This window comes from Balearica regulorum, chromosome 1 (assembly GCF_011004875.1).
Source record: "Balearica regulorum gibbericeps isolate bBalReg1 chromosome 1, bBalReg1.pri, whole genome shotgun sequence".
NCBI classification, from domain to species: Eukaryota; Metazoa; Chordata; class Aves; order Gruiformes; family Gruidae; genus Balearica; species Balearica regulorum.
In genome coordinates, this window is record NC_046184.1 from 142,423,384 (window position 1) to 142,445,966 (window position 22,583).

The 22,583-nt window shown below is 39.3% G+C and overlaps 1 protein-coding gene across 1 annotated transcript in view; it reads left to right on the forward strand.

The window, feature by feature from the left end:
• Positions 1-22,583, forward strand: part of DHRSX (dehydrogenase/reductase X-linked) — a 171,662-nt gene that overhangs the window by 37,585 nt on the left and 111,494 nt on the right. Inside the window, 2 exon segments of the mRNA XM_075736658.1 lie at positions 1,139-1,246; positions 15,060-15,128. Coding sequence (XP_075592773.1) covers positions 1,139-1,246; positions 15,060-15,128 — 177 coding nt within the window.

Consider the following 22,583-nt stretch of genomic DNA (forward strand, 5'->3'; position numbering starts at 1 on the left):
GCAGTGCCATTTTCCCTGTGCAAATACCTAGCAGCTTCTTCTAAAAAGCAAACAGAAATTCACCTCAGTCGCCTGAAGACCACTGGATGCTTCACATGAAAAATTCTCCACCTCATAAAAAAATCATATTTGATATTTGACCTAAATCATGCCTCAAGCGGTTAGCTTAAAATGCCTTTACTCTCCTTTGGCAGGAGGGCTCCCTCCATCTTGGAGGGGTGTGTTGGGCAGCCCGTGGCCAGCGTGAGAGCTCACGGACGGGATGGCGGCTGCCCTGCCGGGGCCGTCCCAGCCACTTTTCAGCTTGGTGGGCAGTCGAAGGGCTGCCTGGGGACGCAGGAGGCAGGGGCCATAGGTCTAAGCAGCCCCTGGCAGAGGGGCTTCGGGGAGTGCGCCCTACCCACCGGGCCGAGTCTTGCCCTGGCTTAAGAGCGCTTGTTGGGGTTGAGGTGGCATGGGGCCAGCCGCGGGCATCAGGGACACTGGTTTCTGGGGTGGGTGGGAAAAGCGGGTGGGGGGTTTTATGCAAAAAATTGCCTGCTCCTTCCTTTGGGGGCCAGGACCCTGTGATCTTCAACAGGGAGAGTGCTCCGTTATGCAGGTAAGTCAGGTCGGCCAGCTCCTGCCCTTTAGATGCGTCGTCTTTGACTGAGCTGTTAGCCATTTCGCCCGTCTTACTGGTCTTACTGGTAGAGGCCTGTCCTTCATCATTCAAGAAGTTTGCAGGATATCATGCAGCCAATTGAATCTTTTTTCCCCTGTACGCATGGAGTAAAGCACCCCTGAGCTGACCTGTAACACCTGTCATCTTGCTCTGTAACAAAGTTAAGGTGAAAATGTTAAAGGGCAAGTTACTACAGGATTACAAAATGCATGCAAATATAAATAAGAAACTTTCTCAACTGGGTGTTTGTCTTTCATGTCGTCAGCTGCAGTCTAGTGCGGATTACTATTCAGTAAATAATGGTGGGTGCTCTATAGTTTTTATTTCCATACAGCATTTGCTTCTGAGAGTGTTTACTGGTCTGGCTTGAGTGATCTGTTAAGTGTACACCTCTTTAAAATACATCTTAACTTCTTCATCATGTTACTATTGTGAACTAACCTTGTGTTATTTCTTCTTTTTTTTTTCATATAGTTTTCCCTACACAAAATGGAAAGGTTGCTATAGTGACTGGAGGTGCTAAAGGAATTGGTTACCAAACTGTGAAGCATTTGGCAAGACTTGGCATGCATGTTATAATAGGTAAAGTCATTATTTTCTTAATATATTTTTTGTTTCAGAAAGTATTTTTTTTTCTTTTAAGGAGTATTTTCTTTCCAGTACAAATAAATATATGACAGGGGAAAGAAGAATAGGGGAGGAGCCAGAGTTTTGCTGGCATTTAGCATAAATAAAGATTTGGTTTGTGTTTTGCTTTGCAATATTTTAAAGAAAAATAGATGGGATTTTTTTTTATGCAAAACTTGGAAGACTTGGACTACCTGACATAAGAAGTAAACAATAAGGTCATTAAAAAGACTTAAAAATCTAGGTATTAAAAAAATATTTTATTGTCTTTTTACTGAGGATGGGCTATGGTTCAACTTTAGGGTGCACATGTTCATTAAGAGGAAAACAAATTCCTTGAAGGAATATTCCAGTGTGTAGTGAGGAATGATCTGTGTTAGAAGGGCAGAAGAATCCCTTATAATTTCAGTCATGTAAAGATTGCACATTTACTTCTTAATTTATCACTGTAAGTGGCCTTTGTAGGCAAGACAAGAAAATAAATTTCCTGAGAGATTCATTTGTGTCAGTCTGAGATGGGCTGAACAACTCACCTTCTGGAGGTGCTGTTTGTCTCCACTTTATTTATAAATAAAGAGTATATAAGGTGACTATGTTAGACTGAGATGTATTTTAGACATCTGAAGATAGGAAAGGTGAATTTCTGTAGGAACTCCAAAAATGTCCTGAGTGCAGAATTTCTTCTCTCTACTACAGACAACATTAGTGAGACTTTTCTCCTGTTTGCTAAAGCTTTCTGTACTACATATACCTATACTAATATATATACTAAATCAGTATGTAACATCATGAATAGTTATGTTTAAAATGCTACATTTTGCTCCCTTCATCTTTCTTTCACTAGATTTTTACCTAAAACACTGTAACTTTTACACCTTAAGGTCACTGAAGGTTGGTATTTCATAATAACACTAGCAAGCAGGTGATGCTATTTTATTTAGCTTTTATACAGAATGTGCTCTCTCTAAGGTTTTGTATACACATCTTTTGGAAAAAAAAAAAAAAAAAAAGACCACAACCACACCAAACAACAAACAAGAGCATAGTAGTCATATATTTTTAGTCTAATGCAGTCAGTAACACTAATGGAGTTGCCCTGGAATTGTACAGGTGTAATGTGGAATACCAGTTACTCATACATGTTTTAACAGATGTGTCAAAACCAAGCATCTGCAAAAATGCAAACAGATGCTTCTATATGTAGCTAGATGCTAGATGTGGCTAATGATGCTAGCATTAATATTTCACTAAAGAAGTCTCTTTTCATGTTTAAGGTGAACTGCAAAAATGTACTCAGTGGGGAAACAAAAAGGCCAATTTTCTTCTCTTTGCATAGGGTCATGGAAGCATAGAGCACTGCTATTTTTTTGAAATTTATTTTATACTATTTAATGTTTAGGCTATTTCATGTAACAATATTCAGTGTGAGAACTTTGGGAAGGGGAAGGTGATATATAATTACAAAATCTATAAATAAGTTGATTTTTTCAGTCACCCTTTCGTAGATGTCATTCACTCACACACCCACACTCTCACAAGCACCAAGATGTGAGTGCTCAAGTGGTCTGGTGAGCATCACTTCTGCAGTGTGGGAGGAAGTACGCCAGCTACTGAGTCCTTGTCCTGTCTCCGTGGTTCATGGACAGATCTTTTATACCCTTTAGGACTCATCAGCCCTTAATACCTTTTTCCTTGTCTGGAGTATATAGGCTATGTCTTACATTGGCAAAGTAATGGTATAGGTACTATGCCGCAACCATGATGTTGTCCTCCTGGTGTCAGAGTTCCTGGTTATCTGCTGGCAAGTCCTCTGTGCTGTGGTCTTGATATAAACAACATAGGAATGGTGTCCTGGAAACATCTCCTTTATTTTCAATAAGGGGCACTCATTTAACTCTTTCCTCTGCTCTTTCTTCTGGTGCTTACAGACACATACATTTCCATTCACTCTTCGTTTGTACCAACCTTAATATTTGCATTACGAATCTCTACAAATGTAAATTAATGGAATTAATTATAGGAAGCATTTGATGAGTAAGATTTTCAGCTGATTCAATTCTTTCAGGCGAACTCCGACATAAACACTAAGCCCGGTGAGTCACAGCCATCTTTGCCTGCGAAATTCTTCAGAGCAAAGAAGCACTGTCAGTTAGAACGGACAAGACTCAGGCTCTGTTCCAGCTGCAAGATTAAAACAGTCTCAAAAGCACATTAAAAGCAATGACCTTCTATCCTTGTTGCTAACTGTTGGCCCCAAGTGTCCAGAGTATGCTTAAAATACCTGCTGGCACATTGGCATGCGTTAGCTCATTCACCTTTAGGCCAAGCAAGCAAAGATTTAAACCTCAAATAAGACAGCAATTGTGCTCAAGCTTTCTACTCTAGAAATTTTTTCATCCTATGTTTCTATACAGGCATGAACTATGTGAAAAAAGTGTGGATGTTAGGTGAACTTGGGCTTGCAAGTGAGACTCGTGTAGCTCCCAGTCAATCTTGCCCATTCGCTGAATGCTTCTTTCCCATTACAGGAACTAAGTAATGTGAATATTTAGCAATAAAGAATGCCCCTGCAGCGGGCAAATGAGTCAAACCTGAATGTCTAATGTGAAGATGATTCATCATTTGTGATGGATGTGATTTGGACTTCATTTGACATTTTAAAGTAGTAAATGTTTGAAGTAACTTACTTTTAAATCCAATCTACCAGTGAAATGAGCAAAACAAGTAAGTAGAAAGCATGTTACCTTGTGAACATGAGTAGTCACCGCATGAAATGGCAGTGTGCTCATGCAGAGGATTTTCAGCAAGAGGTTGCACAGTGCTTTTACAGCTTCTTCCTGTCCACTCCCAGCACTGGTGCACTCCTTTCTCCCACCGATGGTCTTCCTCTGCGGATGCTGCTTGCCCTCCCCTCAGCCTCTCACTGGGAAAAAGGTTGGCATGAATGCTGGAATGATGAAAGTAATTTTGTATGGGTTTGTTTGATAGATTTCATTGAGATTTTTTTGCCAGGCTGTGATAACATTACTCACAGTGAGCAGGGCCTTTTGCTTCAGGAAAGTCTCATGACAGACAGCTGGGACCCTTGGTACGGAAAGCTACTGCCAGTGGTGAGTCTTCAGAGTCACGCTGCACCGGGAGCTCCTGGTCCCTCCTACACAATTTAGTACTTGATAAATAAGGTTGCAGTCTCACTTCCAGAGAGAGAAGGTAAATGACACACTTTTTCATACCTACTGACCAGTGACTGATACTGAAGATAGTGTTTTGTGTACACTTACAAATAAATATGCTCTTAACAATAAGGACATTGAAAATCAAGACATCTCGGTCATTTTTATGACTCCTAGCTAGGTTCAGTTCTGGTTCACAGTGTTGGCCACAGTTCTGTGAGTCTGAATTTAGACTGATTAGAAGCATAAATTCTTCATATTCCTTCCATCCTTCATCACTGGGGTTTAATTTTAAGAGGGTTCTGTGAATGCATGTTAAAATCATTGACTTTAAAAAAGAGCACTTCCATTTGATTTTTTTTTTCCTTTTTTTCTCAGTACATTAATAAAAGAAGGCTGGAAAAAATGTGAGATAATATCTAATATAGAAGCTTTGATAATCCTGGTCCATGGTGAATGAAAATCAAAAGATTTCCAGCTTGACAATGTTACACATATGCTGTTTGGTATGAAACGAGTTCAGGACAGTGTAATCAATCTTTAGTGTCTGAGTGTATCAGTGTCACAATTTTCTATGACAGGCTCACATGATGAAGGAAACAGTGTCTTTATATATTTTTTAATATATATATATATTCAAATGACTTATTTGAGCCATGTAATTCTGGCATAAATAAATGTATTTCCATCACCAATCTCAGCACTTATGTGTGACCTCTGTAAGCCTTGCAGGAGACCAAGCAAGAGATATATCTGTCATTCACATTAGTTTCCAATTTTCAAGCTGGACTCTCTGCACTATAAATCAGACAATTCTTACATTGTATAATACTACAAAGTGACTTTAGAAAGATAATTAAATCCTGTCAAGATGGTGCAATTGTTCATTTTCAAAGACAATTTGATTTCATTTCAATTACTGAAAATGTATTTGGGATACTTTAATAGTCTTTTCTCACTATATATAGATGTATGAGGCTCTTGAGTTATAAATTTTTCTAGAAAAGTATTTATCATACTAATTTTAGCCAGGTTTTGTTAGGCCTGAATGAGTTGTAGAGTTAGGAAGTGTCAAAATGTTACCAGCCTTTTAAAGGTGGGCGATGGTTTCCATTTTCTGGTATGAACACAGAAAATGCATGCGAATTGCCTTACAATTGTCATTCAGTTCAGTTTGTAACATATCAGTACACTGTAATCAGGGTTATGAAAAACTACTTACAGCGCTGTTATTTATACACTATGCACGTGTGCACAGCGACACACAGCCTTCCAAATCCGTAAGAATTTTGTCGAACACTTTAAGCCCTAATTTCTGTTTGAAGACTGTCACTGTCCTTGCTTTAAAAAGATTTTTCCTTTTTAAAAAATGTATTTGTTTATGTTTATTCATTTTGAACATGCCACCTGTAAAATTTGTATGTTTCTTTTATAATTGGCAGTGGTTTAAGACTACTTATCTATGAACAAACTCATTACAGCATTCCTTGGGACATTTGAAACTATTATTAAAATAGAGACAAACATCTGAAAGGACACTTAGAGCACAGGAATTCTCTTTCGAGCAGTAATCTCAAGTAGAAATGTAACTCAATCAACTGTGCAGGTGTATTGCATAGTAAAATACTTTGATTAACTGACCTCAACTGTCATGTGAATGAGAGAGATTTGGGTTGATATGGTTTGTTTGAATTTCTAGAAATCTTAAAGCAAAATTCTTAAGGCTGTTAAGGACACTACACAGCCCAAAGGATAAGTACAAATGCCATTACATTCATACAGTAACACTGCATGTTATGACAGAACATAGACATCAATGTTTATTTTCTTAGTAGAGAGGGTGTTACTACTGGAGTTCAACAGGGATATGTGTTAGAACTCGTGCTTTGAACGTATAATTTTAGAGGAGGAGTGAATAGTGAAGTGACGAGTCTTTCAAATTGTATTCAATTATTCAGGGTAATAAAGACCAGGGACGTGTGTGAAGAATTGCAGGAAGACTATGAGAAGCTGAGTGTTAAAAGACATGTGCAATTCACTGTAGATAAAGATGGAGTGATGGACATGGGGAAAAATCTTAACTCCAGAAAAACAAATGATGGATTCTGTGTTGACCATCATCACTTTGGAGGAAGATCTTGGGGTCGGAATAGATAGCTCTGTCAAAACTCAGTGCTCAATAGCTTGCAAAACCCACATCAAATAGTAGAAATTGTTAGAAAAGGAACAAACAAAACAGCATGAGTTGATTCAACTGTATGAATCCTTTGTGTGCCAGCACCTTATAAATGCTGGTTTGAGTTCTGATCTGCCTATTTCAAAATGGATAGCATAAAAATTTAAAGGGTTTAGAGGAAAAGAAGCTTATCAAGGGTGTGGAGAAGCATCCATGTGAGGAACAACCAAATGGGCTTGGATTCTTCAATCTGAAAATGTGTTCTGTACAGGCAACCAATTCACTGTCTCTTCTAAAAGAAGTATGTAAAATGAGCAGCTAAAAAGATACTTATGAATAGTATGGAGACTATTACGAACTCAGTATAAATATAGTACCACCCATCAGAAAAGAAATTAAAGCAGTCTAAAAGAAGCCACTGTGATTAAAAACCAAAATCCCTCAATAGTACAAAAGTATTTCTTGACTAGTATCTGCTGCATAGGACCTTAAAGTGTAAGGTGGGCGAATGTGAGTGTTGGGAAGTTTTAGGAAGGACATTGTGCATAGATCAGTGAGTGTGAGTTTTATATTGAAAGAAATTTCAGGCATTACAAAAAAACCACAGAGATAAATATGTGATGATAAATTCTAGAAGAGTTAATGCAGTTTTTCTAAACAATTATTCAATTTATTCATTAAGCATTTATTAAATGCTTTGAAGAATTCAACAACCATGTCAATGAATTTAATCTTGATTTTCAAAAGCTTTTGCCAAGGTTCAATGCCAAAAGATTTTAAAGTGGCTAGCTTGTCTTGAGATAAGAGAAAGATCTCTTGTAGATTAGTGACTGATTAGGAGACAGAAAACAACATTTAGGAATTGTTTGTGAGCTTTGGGATGGAGCAAAGGGACTCCTGATCCCATAGGCATATGTTCAGTGCATTTATAAAAGACAGATGCAGAAAAAAGGGTGAACAATGAGATTATGCATTTTGCACAAATGTGTTTAGGATAGTCAAATTAATTTGACTATTGGTAAGTAAGGGATTTGAGCATCTGACACACAAGGAGAGCCTGAGAGAGCTGGGACTGTTCAGCCTGGAGAGGAGAAGGCTGAGGGAGACCTTTTCCATGTCTACGGGTAACAGGAAAGAAGATGTAGCCAGGGTCTGCTCAGTGGTGCCTGAGACAGGACAAGAGGCAGTGGGCACAAACCAAAAGCCAAGAAATTCCATTTAAGCATAAGGAAACACTTTTTGTACATTGAAGATGATCAAACAGGCTGCCCAGAGAGGTTGTGGGGTCTCCATCCTTGGAGATACTGAAAACCTGACTAGACATTGTCCTGGGCAACCAGCTGTAGCAGGGGGTGGACTGGATAATCTCCAGAGGTGCCTTCCAGCCTCAGCCATCCCGTGATCTTGTGAAATCTTGACTACCATGAAGAACAGGGAAGAATCACATAATATTGAATGACTGGGTTGCTGTTGTGGTTTAATCCGGCCGGCAGCTAAAACAACCACAAAGCTGTTCGCTCACACTCCCCTCCCAGTGGGATGGGGGAGAGAATTGGAAAAAAAAAAAAAAGGTAAAACTCATGAGCTGAGATAAAGACATTTTAATATGACAGAAAAGATAATAATAATAGTAATAATAATAGTAGTAATAATAATAATAGAATATACAAAACAAGTGATGCACAGCACAATTGCTCACCTCCCACAGAGCACTGATGCCTAACTAGTTTCTGAGCTGTGGCCTAAACTCCCAGCCAGCTTTCCCCAAGTTATATACTGAGCATGACGTCCTATGGTATGGAATATCCCTTTGGTCAGTTGGGGTCAGCTGTCCCGGCTGTGTCCCCTCCCAGCTTCTTGGGCGCCCCCAGCCATCCCACTGGTGGGTGAGAAGCTGAAAAGTCCTTGACTTAGTGTAAACACCGCTTAGCAACACCCAAAATATCACTGTGTTATCAACATTATTTTCATCCTAAATCCAAAACACAGCATTATACCCACTACTGGGATGAAAATTAACTCTATCCCAGCTGAAACCAGGACAGTTATGAAGGGATGGATAAATAAAGTAAATGCAAATACTGCATATGAGGAAAAAAACCTACATCTATATATTTACAAGAATGGAATCTAAATTAACTACTAGCAATCAATAAATAAATAAGATTGTGATTTACTGTTGAAAGCTCTCTGCAGAACATCTTCAGTATTCAACGCCAGTCAAAAAGGCAAATAAAATCTTATTACTTAGCAGAAAAAAAAAAAATGAAAACAGGACAGGAAACATCCCTCTTCCTTTGTAGAAATCATTGGTTCATCCTGTTGTGAATACTTAAAAGGCGTCTGGTAAAACTGGAAAAAACAAGAGAGGGATGGTGAGGAGGATGAGATGGCTCTGTGCTAATAAACAAAGGTTCTTCTGCTTGCAAGCAGATGACTGGGGTGTGATGTCATGCAATTATGAATGGTATAGAGAAAGTGAATGAGAAGTGGTTATTTTCTGTCTCATTGTACACAAGGTAGAGAACATCCAACAAAATTAAAAAAGGTCACCACTGGAGCACAACATTTTTAATGTAATTAAGCGCGTCATTAAATCACAGACCTTGCTGTCCCAGAACCCTTTGGTGGCCAAGCACTTGAATGAATTGAAAGTGCAATTAGATGAGGTAGTGGAGGTAGGTTCATTGAGAGGCTAGGTGTGACCTTTGATTCAGGAAATCTTTGAAACTACTTGTTACTGGGAGGGTGTATTGGAAAACATTATGCCTAGACTTAATCACTCCTGTCACTTACACTTTTTCCTTAAGCACCTGCTACAAGTTACTGTTGGTAACAGGGCACTTGCCTGGATGTTTCTTTGGTTTAATAAACAGGGTCATTCTTAACTTCTCATTGGAACAGCTGGATTGCTGAAACCTAGGGCAAGAATGATGATTTCTTTTCTCTTTGCAAACTGACATCCTCCTCCTTACTCAGTTTTGCTTCTTTTCTCAAAGGAATACTTACAATGATTTTTTTGCCTTTCCTGTCAGAAAGGCATGTATTTAATTCTGACTGCTGTATGATGAACTGGATGACAAAGGATGTGTGGTACCTCTAGACAAAAGGAAGCCTTGTATCACTTTCTCAGTGTTTTTTTGTAGTAGGTCACATCCTTATACCTGCCTTTATTGAATAACAAATTCATAACTTGAAAGTTTTATGGGTGAGACCCAAGATCTGTATGCCTTTTTCCTAAACAAGATTTATTTTCTTTTTATTGAAGACATTACTGATTTCTTTAAAAAACACTTACTTTGCACCGAGTTCAAATTTCTTATCCTCCAAGATTTTTAGGGACAGTCATTCCTCTCTCTTAGGCACATGCTATTTGTTGTGCAGTGCTGTGCACGCTCACAAAATCATAATCCTCATAACACCAGCTGATAGAACTTTGTTTTTCTCTTGAGGCTTTCGATGTCCTCACAAGCTCTGTCTTCAGGCCAGCACTCCAATGAAATCAGTTCCCCTTCAACCATAATGAGGATTATGCTACTTTGAGGAGGGACCTTAATTCAAATTTCCAGCTGGAATCTTTTTTATATTCTGTTGCACAAAGACACCTAACCATCACCCTCTGCAACTCCTTAATCAGATGGTATACATTTATACAGAATTTATTACCACATCACCAAGCTTCTCCTGGTAATACACATATGCATTAGAGTTTGTGGGTACCACTTCTAAACTTGGGTTACTTGAAGTGATCGGGGGGAGTGGGGAGAGCCATGGGGCAGGCTGCAAACCTTAGAAAGTTGTTCATCATTTCAGGGATTAACTGATTCATAATTACAGCTAAGTCAAGGGATGAGCATTTATCTCAGGTGGATAGGTTCCCCAGGCGCTGGTGAATGAGAGGGTCGCACTTGCCAGGGGCCGGGGTGTGTGAGGAGGGCTGGAGGCAATGTGCTGGCACGGCTGCCCTGCCTCCGGGCAGCTCACCCCTGCCTCTCCTCCCGGGGCTTGCCGCAGGCTGAGGGGTGCCTTCGTGCGCAGGGTGGCTCTGGGGCTCCAGGCTGGAGGGGTTGGGTCTTTCTCTGGACCACCACATCCTGGGTGGTTTGCCTCTTCTCAATGTTCATCTCACAAAGTTTTTACTTGTGTTTGGTTTTTGTGTTTTCTTGCTGAAAGTTGGGAAATTCTCCCCCTGCTAATTTTGGTAAGTGAGGGCTTTTCAAATTTGTGGGTTTATTGTCTCCAAGCAATCTTAAGCTGTACAGTCTGTATCGTTGTTCATAGACTATTTTAAATTTCTTTATAAAGCCCTGCAGTACGTTCCCTTGAAATGTCAAGATTTCAAATTCCTATTTTTGCAAAACAACAAGTGGAAAAGATACTGCTTTTTTATCAGGATCAATTTTGTACATAAATTATGAGTGTGAGTAGCAATGATTCTTTTGGACAGATTTTTAGATTCAATGAAATTAAGAATATTGTATAAAGAATACGTATAGATGTATCAGGACCCCTTAACTAGCGATAGTGCTGCATTTCTACGGGCTGTGTTTTTACCATCCTTACACAGGCTGAGCAATCCTCTGTGATAATTCTATTGAAATCCCTGAAATAACTTTTAGAATTAGGATCTTCTTAAAGTGATTACGATGACAGAGCCTGACCTTTAGGTTGAGAACCAAGGTCAATTGCTGCTGGTAAGAACTCTTGTATGTACTTCTGTGGTGGCTTTAGATCAACATGCTTTGACTTGTGGCATTTGTGTAGATGAATGTTGAAGAGTAGAGTCAATTTTTTTCACTAAAGGTTGTATTTAAATCTATTTTCCATCTTTTTTTTTTCAACATGAGCTTCAGTATTTTACTAAGAATTAGAATTTTTCATTTTGCCATTAAAATGACATCATATTTTATACAGGTGCATCCATTCAGACTTGAATTTATTTTTATGTTATTAGTTTTATTTTCAGATTTGATTGTAGTCAGCATTGTTATTGAATCAGTCTCACCTGAATTTTTCACTATTCTGTGGGGACTAAGTAGAAGAAAAACATCAGATAGGGCACTGAACAGTTTGCATAAACAGTTCTTGAGACAACTATATCTATTTTGAGTTCCCAATAGACACTTTAAATTTGCATGAAAAGCAAGATTATTACGGTTTTGGGTACTTTGATGATCTAAGCTCTCAAGACATTAAATCCCTTTTTCTCAGAGCTTTTGTTCAGATTCTCTCACAGCATAAAAAACATGGTGTGCCTTCCCTTTCTCATCCTCCTCTCCAAACCACTTGAATCCAGAATAGGCAGATCTTACGCTATAGATGCTACTGCACTTAAAATGGATAAATTCTGGCACGTCGAACGTATGAAAGTTATGGTGAATCATTGGCAAAAGGTCCAGCCAGAGGATTCTCCTGTCTATCACAAAGTTTTTAAAGAATCACTAAAACATGCTACTGGGGATCTAAACCAGCTGATGGTGGTAAGAATTTGACCTTCATATAGTAAACCCTCACCCTCCTTAGTTTAAAGTGCTATACTCCTGTTCAGTGCACTTGAAGGTTGTGCCCTTTGGTGACCCATATTCATCAAGAAGATACAAATTATTTTTGATTTTTCCCAACCTAAAGCTGATTGTGTTAACTTGGTGACTTAAAAAGTATTTTTTGAATTTTGAATAATTAATGTAGCACTTAAAAGGAGCTTGTTCTTTTTCATGCCTACAACTCACTTTGCTTAGAGGATCCCAGAAAGATGTACTAGCAGAGAAGCAGTAACACAGTGCAGTGTCCCTTTCCTCTCCCACCCATCCTCAGCAAAGGGATGCTGATCTCCTTAACCTAACTCGGAAGTGTAGATTACTCCCCGAGTCTTATGGTATCTTTCTGATCTATGTGTCTTTGAACTTTTTGTAAGGATTTTGGTCATTTGTTTGGTCTCTTTATTCTTTCTTACAGGATTTTCTTTAAAAGAACTATTTCAAAAGCTTTTATTACAGTGGCAGCTTTCACTGAGGCTATTTCAATTTTGTGATACTCCAGCCTCCAGAATCTGTTTTTCAAACTCTCTGTTGAATCAGGCTGGAAACAGACATTTGAAGTGACTGTTTAGCAAAATAATTGTTTTTTCCCAGTGGTCTAGAGTGAAAAATATGCAAATATGAATAAAATGAGCTCATTTGGAAGGCACTGAGCTTTAATGAATAACCATTTATATAACAGCAAAATAAAGCAAATTAAAATTTGTTGTGAACACAAGCTCTTTTAAAAGAACAAATTAAGTGAACGTACTGAGAGTTAAATCAAGACACTGGAGGCTTTAATAAGACTGTTCTCTGCATGAGGAGTGCTGAATGAGAGAGGAATCAAATAAGACCTTCACCGAATTGGCACCAAAGTATTTTCGTTTCTAGTCTAACTCTATCCGGTGTAATAACACACTGAGTTTGAAATCTTACTGTAGTACATCACTTGAGGTGAAACAGCGAGGAAGACTGATCCCTTGTCCATAACCCCTGTGCAGAGATTTCCCCAGAAATGGCAGTTTCACTGGAGGGTGTTTGTTGATGTTGCATCTATATTGGGAAATTAGCATCAAGATGAATGTTTCTGTTCTGTACAACCCTGAATGGTTTTAAGGGGGGAGAAAACCCAGCAAAAAGAAAATACTGCAAATATCTGCTTTTCTCCTTTCCTTTCCTTTCCTTTCCTTTCCTTTCCTTTCCTTTCCTTTCCTTTCCTTTCCTTTCCTTTCCTTTCCTTTCCTTTCCTTTCCTTTCCTTTCCTTTCCTTTCCTTTCCTTTCCTTTCCTTTCCTTTCCTTTCCTTTCCTTTCCTTTCCTTTCCTTTCCTTTCCTTTCCTTTCCTTTCCTTTCCTTTCCTTTCCTTTCCTTTCCTTTCCTTTCCTTTCCTTTCCTTTCCTTTCCCTTCCTTTCCTTTCCTTTCCTTTCCTTTCTTTTGTTTCTTTGTCAGTCTGAGTAACGTAATTCCAGAGTTAATGGAATTTATAGAGAACAGCTATAGACCAGTATGACTCCAGGTTTTATGTGAGAATTATTTTCTCTCCAGTATCTCGAATGCTAAATGTCTTTATTTTGACTGCATTTATGTAAACATTGAGTCTTCTTGCATATCATGAAAACAAAGATGTGTTGCAAATCATTTTTTTTACTGCAGAAACACAGCAAAAACTCCACCCTCAAAAGAAAGCGTCAGCCTACCTCCTCAAAGTCATCAGGTTGTCCCAAAAAGCTCCGTTCAGTGCTTTGAGCCTTCAGCTAGTGCAACCAATGGATGACGCATGATCTATCTCAAAGGGCTTACTCCCACTTTTTGAAGGCATTCTCTGTGAGATCAAATTAATCCAGTTTAATAGCACTATAAAGCGTGTTCTAACATCTTAAAGTAAATATGAGCACGTACCAACTAATGTGAGGAGGATGTGGAAGCTGATGACCTCCTGAGGTTCCTTCCAACCTCAACTTATTCTGTGACGCTGTGATTCTTTCCTTATCTTTGATAAAGCTGAGTCACTGTTACTAAAAAAAAAAAAAAAAAGGTGAGAAAGAAAGTAGAAAACCTGAAATTTCTTCTGCATAGCTAACATGTGAAGGAGAGGACAGGACACATGCAGAGGGGCACAAGATAAAGCCTGTATAGAAAGCAAGGCAGAAATTTATATGATCAGGAAATGGAGAAGGCAACTTCATGAAATTCATAAGAAATATCCAATTTAGATAATAGAAAATAGGTATTTTGATGTGTCATGCTATGGAAAATGTCTGTGGATGGATAAATGTAATGTTAAACTTAATTTAAAAAAAAAAAAACCTTGTACTACCAAGCACAATATTTTGTTTGTGCTTGTGTTTTTTTCCTTTGATACGTTATTATAAAACAGTTGTCAAACAAATGTCAGACAATTATTAACTGTCCACTTAAGCTGAATGGCACAAAAGGCATTTATTTGATGTTTAATCACATATTCTGTTAGCTCTGGTAAAACTTTTCCTGAGTGTTGTGGCCAGGGTAGTGGGGCCTTTCCTCTAACTGTGAAATTCTTCATTTTGGAAAAAAGAGTGAAGGGTCTTCCGCTCAAACCTATAGCGAAGCTTTTGTAGAATCTGGATGTGATATAATTCACTTGACTCACAGATTCATATCTCAGTTCAGCTGGTCCAGCCAGCAGATAGTCTCATCATTTATGAATAAATGAGAGAAACAGGCATAACTCATGTGAACAGCAGTGCATTTGTATAGCCCTCTTCGAATACCTCTGCTCTCTGACAGTAACGAATCGCTCCTTTTCACCTAAAACTTCACACTGTTTTTACAATGTGTTTAGCCCTTCATAGCGGCATGCTTATATTCACTGTCCTTAAGTTGATTGCATTGCTAATTTTCCATTTTCTGTATTGTAACAGCTGGAAACAATGAGAGTGAGGGCCAAGAAGCAGTGAGGAAAACACAAGAAGAAACTTTGACTGGAAAAGGTACCATACTACATCCTTTTCTCTAAGGAACTCTTTGTTCCTGTCTTTTTGCTGGCATCTTCTTTTCTATAAGGTCCCCTTGTGTATTGTCAAACTTTTTTAGCTTGGGGAAACTAATGCTTAAAGTAAATCTGACACAAGGGTAAAATGAGTAGGATGTTTTTTAAAAATGTTTTAAGGTTTTTTTTACTTCTTTACTGTGTGCCATTGCAAAAGGGCTGGCTGCAAGTTACAGTGTGCCTGTGCATGTGTATGGGCACATTGATTTAATAGCTGAGCAGAAAATCAGAATACTAGTCATTTCTGCTAAGGGGAGGATAACAGCAGGTGAGAATGGGTGTGCTCTTTTCCATTGCTGGTCTTGCCTCTCATAGTGTGTATAATCCCATAAAAAAAGGTGACTTTTAAAGAAAAGATGTTTCTAAAAGAACAGGGCTGCCCAATTGTGTTATTTGACACATAGTAAGAGCTTATAATGCTTCACAAAATAAAACTGTGTTCTTAAAAATAGATGGACCTTTCATATCAAGCCAAAATTCCTATGTTTTTGTGGTTCTTCCCGTTTCATTGTTTTATTCTGATGAGCCATCATGTTGGGGAAGGCATAAGGAGAGCATAGCTTGATAACTATGAGAAAAGGCATATTGCGCACTATCTGCTGTGTGATTATAATTTGCAATTTATGATGGAGGTTAGTGCATCTAGTATTTCCATCTCTTGGATTCACTGGGTGTAGTTCCTAGTAGTGTATGATGACTCACTGCTGCCACTTTGATGTATCATTTCTTGGCAAAATAATAGGGCAGTGCTGGTACTCCACCCTATTTAGGATCTTCATGGCTTCTGCTGAGATCTGATTCTGTTTTTGTGCCTCTAATAATTACTGTTATGATGATCAAAATACGTTAATTATTGTGTTAAAAAACCCTTTCATTAAGATTTATCTTTTGACTTAAATAAATGTGCACCCATTATAGCCTCAGGATACATGTATGCTAGTTAAGAGCATCATAAATTAAGGTATAGTCAGAAGGATCATGAAGGGAAAAAGGTAATTATTACGTCGTTTAAATCTTTTGCTGGAAATTTCTGTACAGAGACCAGAATCATTTGGAATTGATTACATCATGTGACCTGTGTGAAGCTGAATAAACCAGGTTCTGCCTTATTTTCTCACATCTGTGTGATCACAGACTTTTCTAGCACCCTAGTTTTGTTTTTTCTGAATGAACTAAGCTTTAACCTTCTGTTATGAACTTTGTCAAGATACAGCTGGCAGCTTGAGGAAACTGAAATTGTATCTAAGGTTGACTGAATTTGTTCCTTAATGTAATTATAATGACTGAGGCTTCAATAATTTCAGGTTCTGATAGATTTGGCCTAAAAACAAACTGGAAGAGTATCACCTTTTCAGAATTTCTCACTGATTGAGGGATATTTGTATTTGCAAGGGCATTATCCTGTACAAAGTGCAACTTTGAGCAGCAGTCCTGTGTTATTGTTTATCGATCAATCAGCATGATGTCGCTTTGTAATGGGATGTGTGTGCAGGTGCTGTGAGCAGGGCTGGGCTGTGCAAATGGATTACCTTTCAAAGCTACAGTTCAACATCTGTTTTGTCACTGCATAAAAACCTTATCAGTTGTCTTGACAACCCCTCCCTCCCTTTTTTGGGGCATTTTTCATGGCTCATATTACAAAAGTACTTACAGAAGCTGTTCTCATCTGGAATATTGGACTCCTGAGGGAGAACCACTCAAAACAGTATTGCTGGGTAGCCAGCACCGTCAAGGATAGGGCCAATATAGCTGTCCTTTTTTTGCCATGAACGAACTCTAGGAGTGAGTGCCATCAGTTTGCTATCCAGATCTCAGATCTCTAACAACAAGGAAAATCTCCTTGCTTGTTAGCAGATTAGACAGCAAAAGGGAGCAAGAGACCTTGTCCTCTCCTTATTGCCTGGCTGAGCCATACATAGCACAAACGTCCCCAGAGACAGCTCTGGGAAAAGGCCAGGCTTGTTGAATGCATGTAATTACGGTGTTTTTAAGGTGATATCATCCTTTTATGTCTTGGCCTACTGTCTGTCTGGGGCTCTGTCTGCTGTTTAAGGGTAAGCAGTTTCACTTGACATAATTTACATTTACTTCAGGGACAAGTGAGACTTAAAGCTCGTACATAAATGGTTCCTATGAAGCAGATGATGAGCAATAATGTGTTAGCACTTTCTGAGGAGGATAAAGGGTAATAATAAAAAGGCTATGCATACAGATGATGCTTTTCTTTGCAGCAGCATGGCAAGACATGGAAAGACATGATAAAATTTCTGAATACAGGGGGGCAGGAAGCCTGGTTTCCCATGCTGGAGGTACTCAAACCAGAGCCAGTGCCTAAAGATGGTAGAGTACTGGAGAGAAAAGCAGTTGTGGCCGCTCCCCTACAAGGCAGCAATGCTAAAGGACACAGAAAATCTAAGCAATGTATCCATCACCTCTTCCTACCACCCATCCTCTCCCATGATGCTACACCAGAAACCTCCTTGGTTCCTCTCCCTGCTGATTCCAGACTGTTTAGGTATCGTCCATTTTGGGTCTCTGTGCTGAATTACCTATTGCTAAGTGTAAAGAGTGAGGAAGGAGGTGGGCAGCTGAGTGGAGGAGAATAAAGTACAGCTCCTTGGGGCATGATAGACCCAATTCACTTGACCAAGAGAACCTCTGCCTTGATAAAGCAATCAAAGCTCTCAGATATCCAGAACAGACCAGAAGAAGTGCTGCATTGTCATTAAAATTATCACATGGGCACTATTTCCAAAAAGACCAAGGGCAACAGATTGCTATGCTCTGAATCATAAAGCTAGGAGAAGCCGGAATGATGTGGGCATTTATCTTGCTTCCATTTGTTAAATTGGGAACTTGTGTTGTTAATAGTAGCAATTATATGGCTGGGAAAATTGTTGATGACTAGGGATTGCCACAGAGATATTCTAATTGTGTAAGTCTCAAATTTACGCATAGGGTGTGTCTGTGTTACTGCGTTTGTTAGTTAGATCAGGAGAGCACTTTTCAGGCAACGCTCAACTGTTGCCCGCTTGCCGAGCGTGCATTCGCATCATGAAGGGCACCACAGGTCCTGACCTGGATTCTCTTTGGACAGAACTACCCTGGGAGGTGAGCTGCAGCAGTAACAGAGCATTAGTGCACGGGAGCAAACTTAGAGCTTATCTGAACCAAGAGTCCCAGCGACCTGTAGAAGTGCCTATGTCATGTCCCCAGCACAAAATAAGCTCTAGAGATTGACTACTATTGATCCAAACTGCTTGTTACTGGAGCCATAACCACAGTTACCAGTCATGAACAAATTACATTGAGTTATGGAATTGGGAAGTTTCTGTGATAAACTCAGCTCTAAATGATACTAGGAAAAGTCTTTCCCTGTACATAATAGAATATATCTCCTAACTCAGTTACCCTCAGTTTACATCTCTGCAAATGAAAGCTGGTTTTAGGCTGATTACAAACATACAAATGTTGGAAACTAATATATAAACATGAATGAAAGCTTCATTCATTCCTGCATAGGTTCATGAATGCCAATGGAACCAGCAATTAGCAAAAGTTTATGCATAAATATCACTTAGAACAGTATCAAGGAAAAGCTCTCACAACTGCAGTGTAGGAGCTGGAGTTGCAACTAGACTCAAAGGAGAAAAAAATTAGAAGTTAGTGAGAAAACACTGTGTAAAAGTCATATTAAGCACAGATCTCTTCAAAAGGAGAAGCCTGTGTTTAATCTCACCCAACATTTTTGTGGCAATTCAAATAAAACCACAATTATAAAACTACGCACTAAATCCACAGCATTCATGAGACTTCTGTTTGAAGCCAGGTGAGAAAGGAAGAAGATACTTTCTCCCTTGGAGTCAGAGGAATACAGAGGTTAGCACGGTGGCAACAAAATTGTGTAATTTACAGTCTGACCCACATCAAGACAGCGTGGGCCAAGTAGGAGGAGGAACAATATCACCTTTAAAACACTGCAATTCGCATGTATTCAACAAGCCTGGCTTTTTCCCAGAGCTTTCTCTTGGGATGTTTGTGCTGCATATGGCTCAGTCAGGGAATAAGGAGATGACAAGGTCTCTTGCTCCCTTTTATAGTATAACCTGCTAACAAGCAAAGAGATTTTCCTTGTTATTAGAGATCTGAGATCGAAGAGTTTTCCTGAAAGAAGAAGGGGTAATACAGCTGATAGGCACCAAGCATAATTGCAGAATAACTCATGGGTGGTTACTCCACTTGACACTTGCTGTGTGTCAGGCACCAGTTTTAACAAAACAGCCCACAGTTTTCCGCTCTGTACCAGACTGTATGTTGTTGGCTTTCCCTGCAAGGTAGAGAAAGCCAGCTGCTGAGAGTTCCCAAATTCCCAAACTGTTAGATTTGGTTTTGCCCAAGAGTCAATGGTGGTATTCCCAGCACATGACTCAGAGTCAGTTCAGCAAAGACCGATGCCTTGTTAAAACGTGCAAAAATGTCACCTGGGACTTTTTCTTTGACATAATACATCAAAGAGGTTGTTATGGAAGTGATCTTCCAAACAGTCAAAAATAGTAGAAAATATTTGTGATTGAGATGTATTTTCTATAAGTGTACATAAGCATGTGTGAGTTTATGTTTGCTTGTGTCAGATTTGCTTTTCATGGTGTAGTTTTAAGGTGTAAAAGCGTAACATCCTGAGCTTGTGGCAAGACCTGATGTGGCTACTTTGTCCCTTCTACCACATCCTGCCATTGGCATATACTTTCTCTACCAATGATGATGCTGAAAGACCTGTAGGATCAGTTTAAAGAGTTTCCTAGCAATAACAGTGCAGTTTCCATCTACGTGGTTTCTTTTTTTTCATGCTTGTGCGTTATCTCCAGTACTTAGCTTTGGCAGGACAGGGACTGCCCTCAGTTAGAGCTGGAGAACTGAATGCCTGGCCCAAAACATCTTGAAAGACAGGGTGGTGATATGAGTGAAGAGTAAAGAAGTCTCGATCTGACATTATGCCACTTTGCAAGATCCTGTGTGGAACTGTGGAGCTCTTCTGCTTTGTCACTTGATGACGGGTATCAGAACCTTGCCTAAACATTAAGATTCCTTTTCTTTCCATAGTCTCATCTATGGTTATACCAAGTATATTCAAGCTATATGAAAATATTTGAATCTTGAAAAATCTTGGATGTGTTAAACTTAGTCTAAGTCTGTAAGGACTGGATACTCCACGTGCTCAAGGGATGGAAAAAACCCTTTTTAGAGTCCAAGAAAGTAATGCAGGGGCTGATATGATTTCTCTGTGCTCATAGCCTTTATTTCCCTTACCCAGTAAAGTTGGTGACTTTTTGTTCCATATTAAGCAGGGAATATTTTAATCCACAGAAAGGTATCTCTAGAGCCCTCTGATAAAATCATTCAGGTGAATAGTTTGCAAATCAATTGTCCTGCTTTTCTGTTTGTTTTACATAATACTTTGATGCAAAAACACTCTCAGTCATATGGTCTGATTGGGCTGGTCCTGTGTGGAGCCAGGAGTTGGACTCGATGATCCTTATCGGTCCCTTCCAACTCAGGATATTCTATGATTCTATGATAAAAACATGGTTAAATTCATTATGCCTGCTTGCTCATGCCTTTTTTGTTCTCCTTTTGACTTTCAATGTAATGTTACAAGATTTTTCCCCTCAGTGCTTACAGACATTTAAAACAATAGAGAATTCCCTATTTTTTTCTTTCTTAAGACGCCCTAGAAATTGAGTTGTCATGTTAACAGGGTGGCATTTTAGACATTAAGAGCAGTACGAAGATGGTTCACAGAGCTAAGGATGAACTGCAGATCTGGATAGTGAGATGGAGATAAAGTCTTTCAAATATAAAATGTATTCATAATGCAGGCACAAGCTCTGCCTGTTAAGTTTCCTAAATTCCCATTTCTGTTGGAAATGTGAAACATATTTCATTAACAGGCTCCGCCACTAGGAAACATGATTTTCTCTTATTTAAATTATTTCTAATTGAAACTTAGAGAAAAGAAGTGCACAGGTGTAGCTGTAGGCAGAATAACAAAGTCCTTTCAGATGTCTTGAAATGATTTTCTGACTGTAAATCACTGAAGCTTTGTGTGACTAATGGGACTGGAGCTCCAAGGTTAGGATTTTGCTGATTGTGCTGCCCTACTGAAGGCAAACCGGAGAAAGGGAATTTAAAAATGAAATTGCCTCTTCAAGGCCTGACAATGCTCTCATTTCACTCTTTTACAGGATTTTGATCCTCTTTTATGTACCTGTAGAGTCATGATGTCAAGCAGTGGCCAGATAGAGGTGCTCCTGGGTTTGACACCTCCCATAGTATGTCATTATTTTTTCCGGCTCGAGCAGTAGTTGCATGTGGGTTGCCTGAGCTATTTCTGGACCTTGTCTGTTCTCAAGAAAATTGCCAGCAAATACTGAAAGACAAAGCCAAGAAAAAGGCAATTTGTTTTTTTCTGGAATGCTTTCATCTCTCTCTTCCAAGATCTGCTTTATATGGTCCTAGCTTCCGTGGGTTACATGTAGGGCTTTAGAAGTTAATTTACATATAATGAGTAGAATATTTTCTGTCTGAATGCCATTGGCTTCTGTGCTAGGGATCCAGCTGCCAGGAGCACGAAAAGCTTGCGTCCCGAAGTAAACATGGGAAAAGCAGAGCCTATATTTGAAGCACTTGCAGTCTGTATGTGTAGCCTTCCAGTTGTGAGCTGCACGTGAACAGACAGACTGTGGTTTACTTGAGCATGCCAGCGGTGCCGATCTTTCCTTGTCAGCTCCATCCTTGCAGCAGTACAGCGGGGCATGCTTAACTTGTATTTCGAGGGCCATTTTTCAATGGCAAAGAATCAAAGCTCTAAATAGAAGTCCCATTTCTTAAATCGAGTTATGAGCTAGGCTATTCCCAGTGGTGCCCAGTGACAGGACGAGAGGCAATGGGCACAAACTGAAGTACAAGTCCCATTGGATATAGGTACAGGTTGCCCAGAGAGTTTGTAGAATCTCCATACTGGGAGGTATTCAAAAGCCATCTCTGGACACGGTCCTTGGCAGCCGGCTTCAGGTGGCCCAGCTTGAGCAAGGGCTGGGACTGGACAATCTCCAGAGCTGCCTTCCAGCCTCCACCTTCCAGCCTGTAACTCTGAGTCTATGAAATTTTGGCAGCCAAAACCACATAAACCCCTGTCTGCTTCATTTGTCCAGCCCTGACTACAAATACTGTAACATACGTGGATTCCTGGACTGTAAATCTTCACGGAATTGTGTCAGTGTTCATACAGTGCCCGTAATAAGACTCATGGGCACAGATAGTGGTAAGAAGAGCAATAATTTGACCATAATGAAGTCTTAGGAAATGAGAACAACTTTGGAGCAGTGTGAAAAAAAAT